The sequence below is a fragment of the Danaus plexippus genome (assembly GCF_018135715.1).
Source record: "Danaus plexippus chromosome 16 unlocalized genomic scaffold, MEX_DaPlex mxdp_31, whole genome shotgun sequence".
Lineage (NCBI taxonomy): Eukaryota > Metazoa > Arthropoda > Insecta > Lepidoptera > Nymphalidae > Danaus > Danaus plexippus.
Genome location: NW_026869852.1, coordinates 1060368 through 1073760, shown reverse-complemented (window position 1 = coordinate 1073760; position 13393 = coordinate 1060368). Strand labels below are relative to the sequence as shown.

The following is a 13393-nucleotide window of genomic DNA, read 5'->3' as shown; positions in this document are numbered from 1 at the left end:
AACGTGATGGATCCGGCAGCCGCACGGTGAATCCATTGAATGCTAAGAGGTTTCCGCTCATGAACCTTTCAGTGCTTCTGGTCACTTTAAAAACAAGTATATCACACAAAAATGTAGAAGAGCTTCATTAGCGATATTAGTAAGAAATTGAATACGTCAGTCTGTGATAAAGTAGATTAGTTTGTGTATCTATTTAATTAAAATATTTTCAAGTTATTAACAAATCTTTAATTAAACTATTTTATATCATTATTTAAGTGTATTGACAACACAAATAAATTATTTTTATTTACAAATTACAAAAACTATTTACTTTAAATGTTAAAAACAATCGAATAGTTAACATTATCACTAGTTATAATTTTGACTATCGTTTAAAAATTATGATAAAAGTTTAAAACAAAATGTATGTACATAAAATATAATAAAAAAAATGTTTAAGTGTTTCATATCTTCTAAAAATTTAATTACAATCGTAACGATTGATTATTTTGAACGTTACGCAATACAGGAAATACGTCTTGAACGCAAGATTTCTTTCATACGTCATTGCCGTTTCCTCTATTTAGGGTTGTCTCTTTCAAAAAAATAAAAACAAATTTTCAACATGTATTTGTGTTATGAGTACACCACATAGACCACATGGGAGCTGCACGTATACCTCGTTCGACCAAACGTGAACGATGAACATCAAGCCTAGCATGAACTAACCTTGTGGCAGCTTCAGCGCGGTCTGACCATAATCTTTCTGCTAATGCAGCAGCTCTAGGCCATATTTGTGCATCCAAACAACCTGTGCTTAATGTCGAAGACCAAACTGTTGCTTCACCTCCTTCCATACAACTAATAGGCTTTCGAGCCCAGGGCCGATGTTCATATATTCTCTGCCACGAGTTATAGGGTGGGCCTTCGGTATCTCCATGCCAGGTACCGTAACCATTGTTCAAGTCCCACACATCCTCATGAGAAACGATAGTCCGAATTCCAGAAACGTATCTTGGCGACCAAGCGACGCTGCGCACCTGGAGACCTAGCTTATGAACGAAAGATTTTAGATCTGTTTTCATACGTTCTGAAAATTGTGACGACCACAATATTGTTAAATTTGGTAATTGTCCATTAACGGCCTCTAGGCGTTTTAATATGTTTTGAGTGAAATGAGACCATAAGACCACAGGATCCGTATCATCAAAATTGTCGAGCCAACATCGTTCAGAAATGTCATCACCTCCGATATGAAACATATCATCAACACCTGTAAGATTAATAATTTCAGTATAAATTCGTTCTATGAGATCGTATACATGATCATTGCGTGGATTTATCTGTCCACAAGGAGGTTCCTGACAATAGGCAACCCAGGGTTCGGACGCAATGCAATAAGCTAACTCTTTAACGTCCATTTGTTGGCCCCAATCCCAAGCACTACCAACATGCGCAGGTAAATCTACTTCTATAAGCACACGAATACCGCGTAATCTTGCGCGGTTTACAACAGCTCTCACATCTGCAGAAGAATATATTGTACTGTGACCATAAGCACCATACTTAGCCAGTTGAGGCACACTATCGAATAGTAACGAAAACGCTTGAGAATCTGTTGCATGCCAATGAAATGTATTGAGCTTCGAAGCGGCCATAGCATCGATTGTCTTAATTATGTCATTGACAGGAAAGTAGTTACGGGCAGTATCCAATAAAAGACCTCGATAGCGAAATCGTGGAGCATCGTCAACGGTTGCTGCTTCAATCATTAACAAAGAACCTGCGTAGGGATCGAGCCATATTAACTGAGATAATGTTTCCATGGCATGTCGAGCTCCGCAAAATGAGTGAGAAAATATATCAACAAGAAAAATCTCAGCTGAACCTAATTTTGGGTAAAGCCTCAACTGATAGCTCTCGTCAGTATTGATAAGCATGCGAGGATCAGTACTTCCATTTTCGTTAATGACGATACGGACAATAACTGATCGCCAATCTTCAAATGCGCGAATGTTCCTTTCATTTGTACGTAACTCTCTACGGAAAAGTGTAAAAGCCTTTCGTAAATAATCTCTTACGGGTTTTGATGTGAACGACATAATTTTAAGTTTGAAGAGGTCAGCTCTGACTGGTACAGCTGTGGTTGCTAAACTTACAGCACCAGTTGGCTGCGGCCAGAGCTGCATGGACGAACATAGCATGTTACAGGTCATTAATGACTGCAGTTTTCCATTCATGGTTGCCTTGCTTGGAACGCATTTATCATCGATACAGTCCCAACTCCATAATGGTAATTTCGTCCTGTAAATGAAAATTAATTGCAAATTTCCATTCATATTTCATTAATAAGGTATAAGACAGATGTAATTTAACTTACGGGGGTTGAGCTACAGTTAAAAATATTACTTGTATCGTAAATAAAGTAATTACTCTACGAACGTACATGTTTGCTTTGTTTTAGTAAATCTCTCTTGTTTACTACTGGAACCATTTTAGATTTTTTACATATTATTTATTCACTATTTGAAACAATTACTTTAGTGAAGTAAACGGATAGTTTAGAACTACAATCGATTTATTTATATACTGTTGCCACTTTTATATTTTCATAATAATAAATAAAATATTTCCATAAGTATGACAGTGATAAAATAACGTTTTATGTCAGAAGACAACGAAAACTACTTTCTAATGGGTTTGATAAGAATTTTTCTGTACAGGATAATCAAAGCATATATTTTTCTATTATTTAAGTACATTAAATAATTTGGAAAAGATATTAAATATTTTTTGACAAATGTTAGAGTCTGGCAAATATTAAGTTTCTATTGATTAGTTTTAAATTTAACTAAATATTTCCTTTACGAGATACAGATGTAAGTGGAAACCAGCAGGAAATTTCGCTTTCTTTTACACGTACCGACCAGTTATTGGTGTGGTGGCTGTATAGCGTCGTAGTTATAGTACATTTGTAGAAGGTTTTGATTTAAATCATAAAAATATAAATATCGATCATGTGATTTTATTACATATTTTAATCCATACGTCATATATTTTGGTACTGGCAACAATGTTCAAAAAGGTTGATATTGACTCCTCTTTAATGAAAAGTGTTTAGAAATTTAACGTTTGGACTCAGAGCGGCTTCTTACAAGCAGTCTGTGCGTGACAGCAATTTTAGTTATCACGAAAAAAAACGTAATATTAGCGACACTGTATTAATGAAGGGATAAATTTGAATAATTAATGAAACAATAAAAATATGCTTAAACGATTCAACTTTTATTTATATAAAACTAGTAAAACTTCTAATACTCCATATAATTATTTATAGCATTCATAGTAAGGATCCTAATGTAAATAAGATCACCGCATAAAGCCACTCCTAACAACCATGCAGTGAGGCCGAATGTTATTATAATGATATCCTTTATCAAATATATTTTATATTTGCCGAAATGATTCGGATATAAAATACAAGCTTCCATTAAAGCAGGAAATACTAAAGCTATTAAAGTAGTGCAGAGGTTTCCAACAAAAGCCACGAACGCACCTTGTATTGGTATAAAATAGCACACGATAACTGAAAAAAAAATTACTAAAATTAATTTTCCTCACATCTGGGGTAAGAGTTCAAAAGTTGCTGACAATTAAATCTGAATCTACATATGTATAACGTTTTGCTAACTGTATAAGGACGTTTTGGACAGTAAATAAAAGCCTGGAATCAATAATAAATTAATACAATGAATAAATGTCGTAGTATTAAATAATTTTGAAATATCTCGCTGCAAAACATTAAATAAATTCACGTACAAGTGGCTAAGACGAAAATTGGTCTTGCTATATACTCAATTTTCTTCAATGTCGTGTTCGATGGAGGGTCGGGAACATCCCTGTTCTTTATTATCTCAATTACGATTTGTATCGCTGGATAGCATTGTATGGGATAAGCGAATGCTATCGACACTAAATATATTCCTATCGCGACCATAGCTGTACTGAAAAGAAATACAAGGTACAGTATGCGTGCTCATTTAGTGCTACGCTTTAAGATGTAGGAGAATAATACAACATAAATTTTTTATGGACGTTCGCTGACTTCATTCTTAAAAAAAAGCTTAAAGCTTTAATTGTGTTTTGTAACAAATTTCTTACTCATCGTCAAACGGAAGGGACCTCAGCACGTTCTCCTCCATAGTACCGAAGGCCCAGTAACCCAACGCTCCAAAAATCGTTAATATTATCGTTATGATGACCATCTCGAATCTAATGACCCCGAAAGGTTTCGTCAAAACGGTCGGGTCTTTTAAAGCTTTATCAAGTGACAGGACCTGAATTTATAAATAAATTTTATCAATCTATAACAACACTAATACTTAAGTGTTGCTAAGATATATCTGGAATTTTGTAATTGACCCGTTATTTTTTTTTAAGCCGTTTCAAAAATGACGCTGAATAACGGATAGGCAAAAAGCGAAACTAATTAACGGCTTATGTACATAAGTATTTGTTACGACTAGCACTTGAAAAGGCATAATTAGATAGTTTGAAATCATAATCAGACATTTTCTTTTTTTGTCTTAATCTAAAGATCAAAATTAAAATAATTAATTATCCTTATTTTTTTAAAATACCGCTATGGTTTGACTTAAGCTTTTAATTTGTTTTTATCGGTTCTCGGTATTCAAGGAGAAAATTTCAATTTTTCATGTTCTTATTTATCAAACTTGCCTAATTATTTCTAAATAACTTTTATATCTAAAGCTTTAGGGACATAGTTGGAATGTTGTATTTTAAGTATTCGGGCACATGTTTGTACACTTTAAAGCTAATCCTTAGCAATAATAAAATTACTTCACTGAATTACCACTCCCACTGCGCTCAAGTTAAATAAGCAAGTACCAATAACAAAGAAGAAATTCAGGTAATTTTTCGCCGCATAAATGAGAACGCCGTGAGGAGCAAGAAATATGTGGTATACCACAAAAATCAATCCGACAAAATTAAAAAGGGTGCCTGAAAAACAATAACAAATAATTGGAAACCTATAAATATGATTTCTCAGAGTAACGTCATTAGGAAATTACCCATCATAGATATATAACTGATGACTTTTAAAGTTTTCATAAAGTATTCTAAAAATAGATAAGGCAGAAATAATACAGCCATCGCCGGTCTGGATGTCGGCCAGTCCATTATCTAAAAAGAAAAAAAAATCTCCTCCTTATTTTCTTACATAGTTAGAATAAGTTATAAATGTAGTCACATATACAAAACTCACATCTCTTAAGCTGTCCGTTGTGAATATTACAAACACAGTACATATTCCAAGTTGGCTCAGCAACATAAATATTGCTATAATAGTACTAAAATAGATATTAATATAATGATTATAATTACTAAATTCGATTTAGTGATTTAATTAAATATAATTTTATTCTTTTATTAATTATATAGATACTTATTAAACGTGTGAGGTGTAAGAATATAAAAATGACGACTTACGGGCCATATTGGCCTATTTTGCGGCAAAAACTTGGTCCATGAAGTAATGCAATACGAAATCCATATCTATATGATATGTTAGGGATTTTTAACTGACGACAAATATCATTGAGACACCACAACTGCAATATATAAAATATACAGTTTGTGTTTAGGAAATAGTTTAATTTGAATGATAATGAATTAAAACTTTTATAATTCGTAAATGTAAATCTGAAGGATATAATGATAATTAAAATTTAAAACATTTATTACCAGTGTGGCATGCATATGCATTATTAAAAGTCCTAAAGACATAGTCATTATTGGACCTAGTATAATACCAGCTTGACTGACTGCTAACGGTAGTCCGAGGATACCAGCACCAAAAAATGTTCTTAAAAGATTGAAATGGGCCATCCATAACCTTTTAAAATATGTGAAAATGTATTTATAAATTCTTTTATGTTATTTTCTTCAAAAACAAAATCCATAATTTAAGTAAAAATGAGCACTTAAAAGTAAGGCTATGTCCTATAAAATGCTTAAAAAATTGTATAAGTAATGGATGGCTATCTAGCCCTCTGGAGAAACAAACTAATAATCACTTATAGAAGAGAGAAAATACTTAGAAGTTATATTAACAATGATCTTATAATTAAAATAAAAATAACTAATTAGGAAAATGATTTTTTTACCCCTGATTCATGTTTAAGTCTAAATTTAGAATTAAGGAAATCATATTATACGGAGTGTAATAATAATAATAATAATGAAAATAATTACGTACTTTTTGCAAATGAGTATAGTAAGAAAATTTATTCTTATTTACTTAATTGGATTTCTAGGGTTTCGGTGGTCAGCTGGATTATAATCATTTAATAAAGCTCGCTCTGGTGGTAACGTTGCATGCCGTACGTCTATAACTTCATCTTCATTTAAAGTTGGTAAAGTAATCCTGCTGACTGCTTCGAATGCGGCCCTGAAAATTATTCAATACAATATGTAGTAAAGAAATCTCTGATATAAAATAAAATAAAAATGCTGGTATTATATTTTGATTGTTCATCTTTAAAAGTAAGTATTTTTTTTTTAATAAAAATAAAAAGGTTTATTTATTTATCTCTGAGACTTATGATTAATAGAGTAATTTACATAGTAAAAATAGTACATTATAAATTTTTCTGACACGAAATTGTTTTATGTTCAAAATACTTTCTGACATACTTTGACAATTTCAGATACTTTAGCAGAATAGAATATTAAGTTCATCTTAATTTTGTAACCAACATATAATGAAAAACACAATTTGAGAACGATTTATTACAACATATTTCAGTTAATAAACTTGCTAAATAAAGTAAATATTAATAAGAATTTATTATCATTTTAAAATGCACAGAGAAATTTTAAAATATCGATTTAAAATCGAGTAATGGGTCTAAATTATTTTTGACAGTTCTTTACATTCTCTGTATATATTATAAATGACAGTTGCATTAAAAACTAGCAACAGCGATTTTAAAGCGGAATTATTGCATTTAGTAAAATATTTTCATGTGCAATTATTATTTAGCTTTACTTAGAAGCCCTTTTTATGATGATGTCAACAACAGAAGGAGAACTGGATGTCGCAGAATTGGATGAATTAGAAGAGGGCGAGGTTAGATCATTAAGTTTTGACTATCGTTTCTGGAGGAAACTTTTGTGATTAGAACATTAATTTGTCGTCTTCAATATAACTCTCTAACGAATCACTATATCTCTTAACGATTTTATTGTGGTAAAGGTCCCGTAATGGTTTGTTTTAAAGACAAAGAAATGGGTGACACCCTATTATATTGTGTTACAGTTAGAAGATTCCGACGTAGAATACGGTACGTATGTTCCACTTCCGAGGCCTGAAGCCATTAAACTTCCGTCGCTCGTAAACATGCAAATTCAGGACGAACAGAGTGATGAGGATTCAGCCCAAGAATCGTCAGGTTCAGAGTCGGACGATGAACCGCGAAGACGTGCTAAACGCACTAAGCTGCGTCCCAAGAGGCCTCAACAGCAGGCCCACAGTGCTAAAAAAGATAAATATAATATTTGGTGCAAAGCATTGGAGGTAACTAAATATTTTTTTTACGAAAATAAGATATGTTACTGTAATAGCTCTAATAACAGCTCTATTACATAAATATAAAACAACATTTTTTTTGTATTGCAGGAAGATATTTTAACAGAAGATATGGTTAGCTGTGATGTGTCAAAGAAAAGTAGATATGGCGTTGAATCTTATGATTACACTATTAGGTATAGATTAGATGACCACTATATTTCCAAAAAAGTATTTACCAATAATCATAAACATAGCAATAAGGAACACTCTACAAATAAAAGAAGTTACTCTGACCGTTCAAATGTTAAACTAAGGCTTGGAAAAAGAACAAACAGTGAACAGCCATCAGAGAGTAAACAAAATCCAAGAAACTTGATAGATTTGTGTGTGACCTCAGAACATCCTATAGAGCAAATTGCTCAAGATATAGCAGAGAAATTGTCAGAAGAAAAAACTGAATTAGTCGGTAAGTATTACAAGACAACCTTTTTCAAGATACATTAAAAAAAATTATATATACCACATTCTAAGATAAAAAATTTATGAGTGTACTATATAATTCAAAATATAATATATATTTTTTTAATTTATTAGTTATTATATGGAATTATATTTATGCTTGTTCATACATTGTAAATACCATACCTTCGTTCTAACTCATGGTGTGTATATAGGTAGGATAGTGGCAGTGCTTGGTGCTAAGAAGGCTATAGAAATATACAAGGAGACACAAAGAATTGAAGCTGATGGAGGTATGCTGGTGATGGTAAGTTGTTTTGAATATTATTGTGTTGTTTTCTTTGATTTGAAATTTCTGTTATGTTACTTAACTTCTACAGATCCTTATTTACAACACATTATTTTCATTAATTACCTTAAATCGTTTTGCTTTTTATTTCTTACATAGTTTTAACATTTACTCTTACAAAATAGACTGCCATTAATGTCATTTAGCATTATATTTTGACTAGAATAATTTCTTTGTCGATATATTTTAGCTCATAAATAGTAAGGTTGTGTTTTTCAAAGTTTATATTTTATTTATTTTTGTAGAAAAATGTAGTAAGGGTTAAATATGTTTAGATTTCTAATTTCACTTTTTAGTATTAAGTGAGTGGTCTGTATCTGGTTTTATGTTAAAAATTTGGTCACACGCTATGTTTGTGAATCTAATTTTGTCACAATAGATAAGGCAAAGCTTGATCTCTTATTGGCCTTTTTTATTTTAGGACAGCCACAAAATTCCTTACCTGTAACACTTATTCTTTTTCATATCTTGGCATCTGTAACATTTAGATTTAATATTAATATCCTTTGAAGACAAAACAGATTGTCCTCAAAGATGAAAACAACACAATAGACATGTAAAATAGGTTGTTTTTATGGAAGTTTTCACTTTTCCTACCTCTTCTATATTTGTAATCCTATTAATATGTTCTTTTCCAACTTCAAGAATGGGACACGAAGACGTACTCCAGGCGGCATATACTTCTTTTTACTGAAGCGGGATGATGACGTGTCTCAAGATATGATTAATCAAATATTTACTGAGGATCGAAAGAACACTGCACGCAGGCTAAAACAAACGCGGGCTCGAAGTCGCCAAAAGGTTATGGAGCAGTTAAAACAAAGTCTCACAGGTACATTTCTGTTGTGTATTAGCAGATATATTTAAATTGTTTTTATACATACATACACCATTTATGTGTAGTATAACTTTCCTTTCCTTTATTACAATTACCTAGATTTTATTAAAAATCATTTTAAAAACACAAACAAATGATTACCTTTCACAAAGATTTTAGTTTCCATAAACTCTTAAAAGTCAGTGATTGCCGCTGTGCATTACAAATTGCCACATATTGTGGCAGTAACTTGTAATGAACTTCCGTAAACTGAAATCTTGGTTTTATGTTATTGTGATATAATATTTTTTTAGATTCAGAACTGCCATCTCTTCTTTCACGAGGTGAGGCTACTGTTCAATCAGAACACGGCTCCAATCCTCCGCCTTCTCCAGCGACCGATGCTCGGGACTGTTCCAGCGACACTGACGGGCACTCACACATAGAACAGCCGCCCTCCCCCCCACGCCCTAGATCTCCTCTACCTGACCGGACCTCCAGGGAGATACAGCAGTACGACGATGATGACTTCTTAGAGGTCATGTGCAATGACGACATGGACATGTTCTAAATTTGAAAATCTGGTGCTCTCAGCCTAATTTCCGTTTAAGAATCCGTGCTAGTATATGACATAAAAAATTATGTCTGTTAGCATTCCCGAAATCTTAAATGTGGCTGTGAACTTTTACTGTTTACAAGACTCTAATATTGCCTTGAAAGTTGAAATACTGTATTGCTTTATTCATCATAAATTCAAAGTATCTAAGACTTAAATTCTAAGTCGATCAGTATATATAAACTGCAAATTCTATTTAAAATGTCTTTTAGTGATTTAAAAATTAAATTCTACAAACGAAAGCCATTATGAGAATGGATATGATAGAGTGAATTGCTATGAACAGTTGACACAGCCACAAATTGTGTGTGAACACAACTGTTTAAATTTTTTTTATGATAAGAATTGTAGATAAAAATGTATATTACTGACTAGTACGATGTAGCCTATTGTTTTAGGTCTCCTGATAATCTGGTGAATATTTTTTGGTTTTCTTATCAATTAAAATTTACCATGATCTCACTATCTCAATGGACTACGAACTTTGAAGCCCCGGCTGCTGTTTGTAGTTACATATCAAAATTTTATATTTTTCAGACTCCTCGACTACTCTACAGGAATACCACATAATATTCTAAAAAATAATAGCTTCTTGTACAACAATTATTTATACATTGTTTAAGTTCATTGTTTTAGGAACTGTTTTGTACTTAGTGTAGTTCCGCTACAGTAATTTTGGTACTTTATATTTTTATAAATATATTTATTATAATTTATGGGCATTAGGGTGCATTTAACATGGACTTCTAATAAACTACTCTCGGTGAATTGCTGTAATAAGTTTTTTCCACTTCTGTTCATGATTATCGATTCAAGGGTTCTCCAAACATGACCTTTATATTGGTTTTGATCAGTGTTGTCATACCACATACCGGATGCATCCTTACAATTTCATATCCGCCTATATTATTATAATCAAAACCATATCTGGATGGTTCCAAAACTTGAGCTGTGTATTATAGCCGATAGCTGGTAGTGTAGACAATAATAGGTATTATAGTATAAGGTGTCTAATAAACATTTTTCATATTGTCATTGTATAATTACAATAGCGTAATAATTTATTCAATATTACTGATTTTATTTGCTGCTCATTTGAGTATTTTTACTAATGTAAAATGGGCAGTTGATTTTCTTAATTTAAAGTTCTTATTAAATAAGCCTAATTTGATACATAATAAAATGAATCCAAAATAGATGAGAATTGTGATCTATTGTAAATACACTATGACATGTAAAAATTAAGGGATTTATCATCTGATGGCCGGTAATACCTTTTTTATTTATTACACGCCACCTGTTAGATCTTAGTGTAAAGCGTGCTTGCGAGTCATGTAACACATTGTTTTCAAGTATATTTATTAATTTGGTCTGTAGTCTGCTGGATTGATGTCATTCGTTTTAAGATTATATAATGATGTTGTGTGAACAAGGAGTGGCACAGTCCTCTGAATGTTACAGAGTGGTCTACACAGACACTGATCTATTTGTATAATAAAGTTTTTTATAAAGCTATATTTTTTTCTTTGTATAATCCATATATTGATTAATATTCACAATATTAAGATAGCTTTCATCCCAATTGATCTGTAATTTGTATAAAAGTATGAAAATATTCCATTACTTGATTGATCTGTTTCCAACCAAATTCTCATAGCAATAATTTTTTTTTTGTTTGAGATTCCGATTTTTTGAGCCTCAATTAAGAGATATCACGAATTCTATAAAAATTGTCCTTATCTATTATTTATGGATCTCTTAAATAAACAATTTTTTTTCAATTAGTGAAATGAGGGAAATAAGTATAGATATAGAAATAAGTGGAAATAAGGGAAGGGCAAGTTAATTACATAAAACTTTTATATATCATCATCTTGGTTTGGCATGTACTATTTACTAAAAAAATATTAATTGTTTAAGTGCTGCTTACACAAGAAAAAAAAATATTGGGATGTAGTTGACACAGTTTTATTATTGAGATTTTTATTATTACCTCTGTCTGGATTATGTAGTTCATTTATTTTTAATTTCTTAAATAAAATAGTATTAGAACTTACAAAACAAAGAGACAAGCCGCAATCATTTAAAGACTATTAATAAAAAATATTAAACTTTAAGTAATGGAACTTGATATAAAAATATGGAGACTAAAGTTTGTAATCATTGTTTCAACCAACTAGGTCATATGAGTGAGGTGGGACGAACACTTAATGGACAACTCATTAATATAATCCAACTATTTACATTTTAAAACTAAAATACATTTGCATATAATTTCTTAATATTACTGTAAATTGTATAAGTATCAATATGAAATCTTAGTTCAATTACTTCTTAACTAAAGCGTTGTTTGGTAAAATCACAGTGAAATATTATAATTAAACTGATTCTTTATCTTCTATGGGAAATCCAACATCTGAAACAAAAAGTAAGACATTAACTTTATGTAACAACTTTCGTGTATTTAATAATTTTACTTACGATTTGAGGAAGACATTTAAGTATGTGGTCGGCGTTAATTACTGAACAGACTTGGCCGTCCTCATTTCCAGAATTTGCTAAGTCAGCTGCCCTTAAACAAGTTTCCATTACAAGCAATTTAGCAATCTCTGTCATTAGGCTAAGAGCTTCGCAACTCAGTTTTGTTTGGGAATCTTGAAAAGAACTTTTTAGCAGCTCCTTGACAATGTCCTGAAATAATTACGATTTCAATATAATATTATGCGTTTAATGGTAATACAAAAAAAATATTGAGATTTCTATACTAACCTGATTTATAGAACTTTGTACTTTAACGGCTACCGATGCTGGTGTTATTTTAAAATCATCGTCACACATACTTGTTGATCACCAAAAACTTTTTAAACGTGTTCTATTACTATTTACTCAATTCAACGATTTGAAACTATAAAATTGTTTATATACCTACGTAACTTACAAACAAAATATATGGTGTAGCCAGTAAATACATACTTGATACTTAATATCGAATATGTAATAGAGGAAATAACCTTTTCTTATTAAAGCTATGGCTTCGTCCACACTGAATTCAGGATTATTTTGTAAATGTCAATCTTTTTGTAAGGAATCACTTTTTTAAAATTATGGTACGGCTTCATTCACATTACAATTGTGGAATATCTAAAAATGTCAACCTATTTTGAACGGATAATAGGCAAAAGAATTTGTCTAATAAATATAGCGAATTTTAAAGACTCCACTTATACTCCAGTGTAACAGAACCTAGAACAACAGTCTCACAAATAACAATTTAACTTAGACTTTTACTAACAATTTAGATACTATATGGTAAAGTGTTTAAGTTGTATTTTAATTTATTAGCATTAATAAAATTTCTACATAAAGTAGCCAGAAGATTATATTTCAATCTTATAAAACAATCAATATTTATTAGTCGGGGTTTAAAAAATACTTTTATGATTAACATTATTTTATAACGAAATTTAATATGTCAAAAGAATTGTTATACGAGTATATTCTGAAATCAGAAACACAGTTATGGTAATGCAAATTAAATTAATTAATATTGTAGTTAACGCAATATCTTACGTAATG

The 13393-nt window shown here is 31.2% G+C and overlaps 4 protein-coding genes across 5 annotated transcripts; 1 reads left to right on the top strand and 3 right to left on the bottom strand.

Annotated features, from left to right (window-relative positions):
- Nucleotides 1-311: 311 nt before the first annotated feature.
- Nucleotides 312-2625, bottom strand: LOC116771781 (probable beta-hexosaminidase fdl). Of its 2 annotated transcripts, none has more exons than XM_032663744.2 (2): nt 2363-2625; nt 312-2286 (listed from the first exon to the last, which is right to left on the bottom strand). In XM_032663744.2, exons 1-2 carry the CDS (start codon nt 2428-2430, stop codon nt 603-605), a joined length of 1752 nt encoding a protein of 583 aa, XP_032519635.2. In that variant the 5' UTR covers nt 2431-2625; the 3' UTR covers nt 312-602. The 2 variants fall into 2 exon arrangements, with proteins under 2 accessions (XP_032519635.2, XP_032519636.2); XM_032663745.2 differs by having other exon boundaries at nt 2429-2625.
- A 621-nt stretch (nt 2626-3246) lies between these two features.
- Nucleotides 3247-6705, bottom strand: LOC116771782 (proton-coupled amino acid transporter-like protein CG1139). The gene is made up of 10 exons (XM_032663747.2): nt 6644-6705; nt 6305-6454; nt 5749-5899; nt 5494-5615; nt 5270-5354; nt 5076-5187; nt 4856-5004; nt 4144-4319; nt 3802-3986; nt 3247-3568 (listed from the first exon to the last, which is right to left on the bottom strand). Coding segments are annotated over exons 1-10 (1407 nt in total). The 5' UTR covers nt 6646-6705; the 3' UTR covers nt 3247-3293.
- Nucleotides 6706-6958: 253 nt separating this feature from the next.
- Nucleotides 6959-11332, top strand: LOC116771900 (phosphorylated adapter RNA export protein). Its single transcript, XM_032663896.2, has 6 exons — nt 6959-7135; nt 7325-7582; nt 7685-8042; nt 8251-8342; nt 9030-9216; nt 9516-11332. The coding sequence occupies exons 1-6, from the start codon at nt 7070-7072 to the stop codon at nt 9770-9772; spliced, it is 1218 nt and encodes a 405-aa protein (XP_032519787.1). The 5' UTR covers nt 6959-7069; the 3' UTR covers nt 9773-11332.
- Nucleotides 11333-11769: 437 nt separating this feature from the next.
- LOC116772092 (uncharacterized) lies at nt 11770-13172 on the bottom strand. Its single transcript, XM_032664132.2, has 3 exons — nt 12587-13172; nt 12299-12508; nt 11770-12233 (listed from the first exon to the last, which is right to left on the bottom strand). Exons 1-3 carry the CDS (start codon nt 12653-12655, stop codon nt 12216-12218), a joined length of 297 nt encoding a protein of 98 aa, XP_032520023.1. The 5' UTR covers nt 12656-13172; the 3' UTR covers nt 11770-12215.
- Nucleotides 13173-13393: the final 221 nt, after the last annotated feature.

What these genes read in the sequence shown, in the direction of transcription:
- LOC116771781 (XM_032663744.2), bottom strand. Translation starts at nt 2,430, where the DNA reads ATGTACGTTCGTAGAGTAATTACTTTATTTACGATACAAGTAATATTT. An exon ending in TTAACTGTAGCTCAACCCCC is followed by an intron (nt 2,287 to 2,362) that starts GTAAGTTAAATT and finishes TTTCATTTACAG; the next exon opens with GACGAAATTACCATTATGGA.
- LOC116771782 (XM_032663747.2), bottom strand. An exon ending in AAAATAGGCCAATATGGCCC is followed by an intron (nt 5,355 to 5,493) that starts GTAAGTCGTCAT and finishes TATCTATTTTAG; the next exon opens with TACTATTATAGCAATATTTA. An exon ending in TCCCTTCCGTTTGACGATGA is followed by an intron (nt 3,987 to 4,143) that starts GTAAGAAATTTG and finishes ATTTCTTTTCAG; the next exon opens with TACAGCTATGGTCGCGATAG.
- LOC116771900 (XM_032663896.2), top strand. Translation starts at nt 7,070, where the DNA reads ATGATGATGTCAACAACAGAAGGAGAACTGGATGTCGCAGAATTGGAT. An exon ending in ATGAATTAGAAGAGGGCGAG is followed by an intron (nt 7,136 to 7,324) that starts GTTAGATCATTA and finishes ATTGTGTTACAG; the next exon opens with TTAGAAGATTCCGACGTAGA. An exon ending in ATGGAGGTATGCTGGTGATG is followed by an intron (nt 8,343 to 9,029) that starts GTAAGTTGTTTT and finishes TCCAACTTCAAG; the next exon opens with AATGGGACACGAAGACGTAC.
- LOC116772092 (XM_032664132.2), bottom strand. Translation starts at nt 12,655, where the DNA reads ATGTGTGACGATGATTTTAAAATAACACCAGCATCGGTAGCCGTTAAA. An exon ending in TACAAAGTTCTATAAATCAG is followed by an intron (nt 12,509 to 12,586) that starts GTTAGTATAGAA and finishes TAATTATTTCAG; the next exon opens with GACATTGTCAAGGAGCTGCT.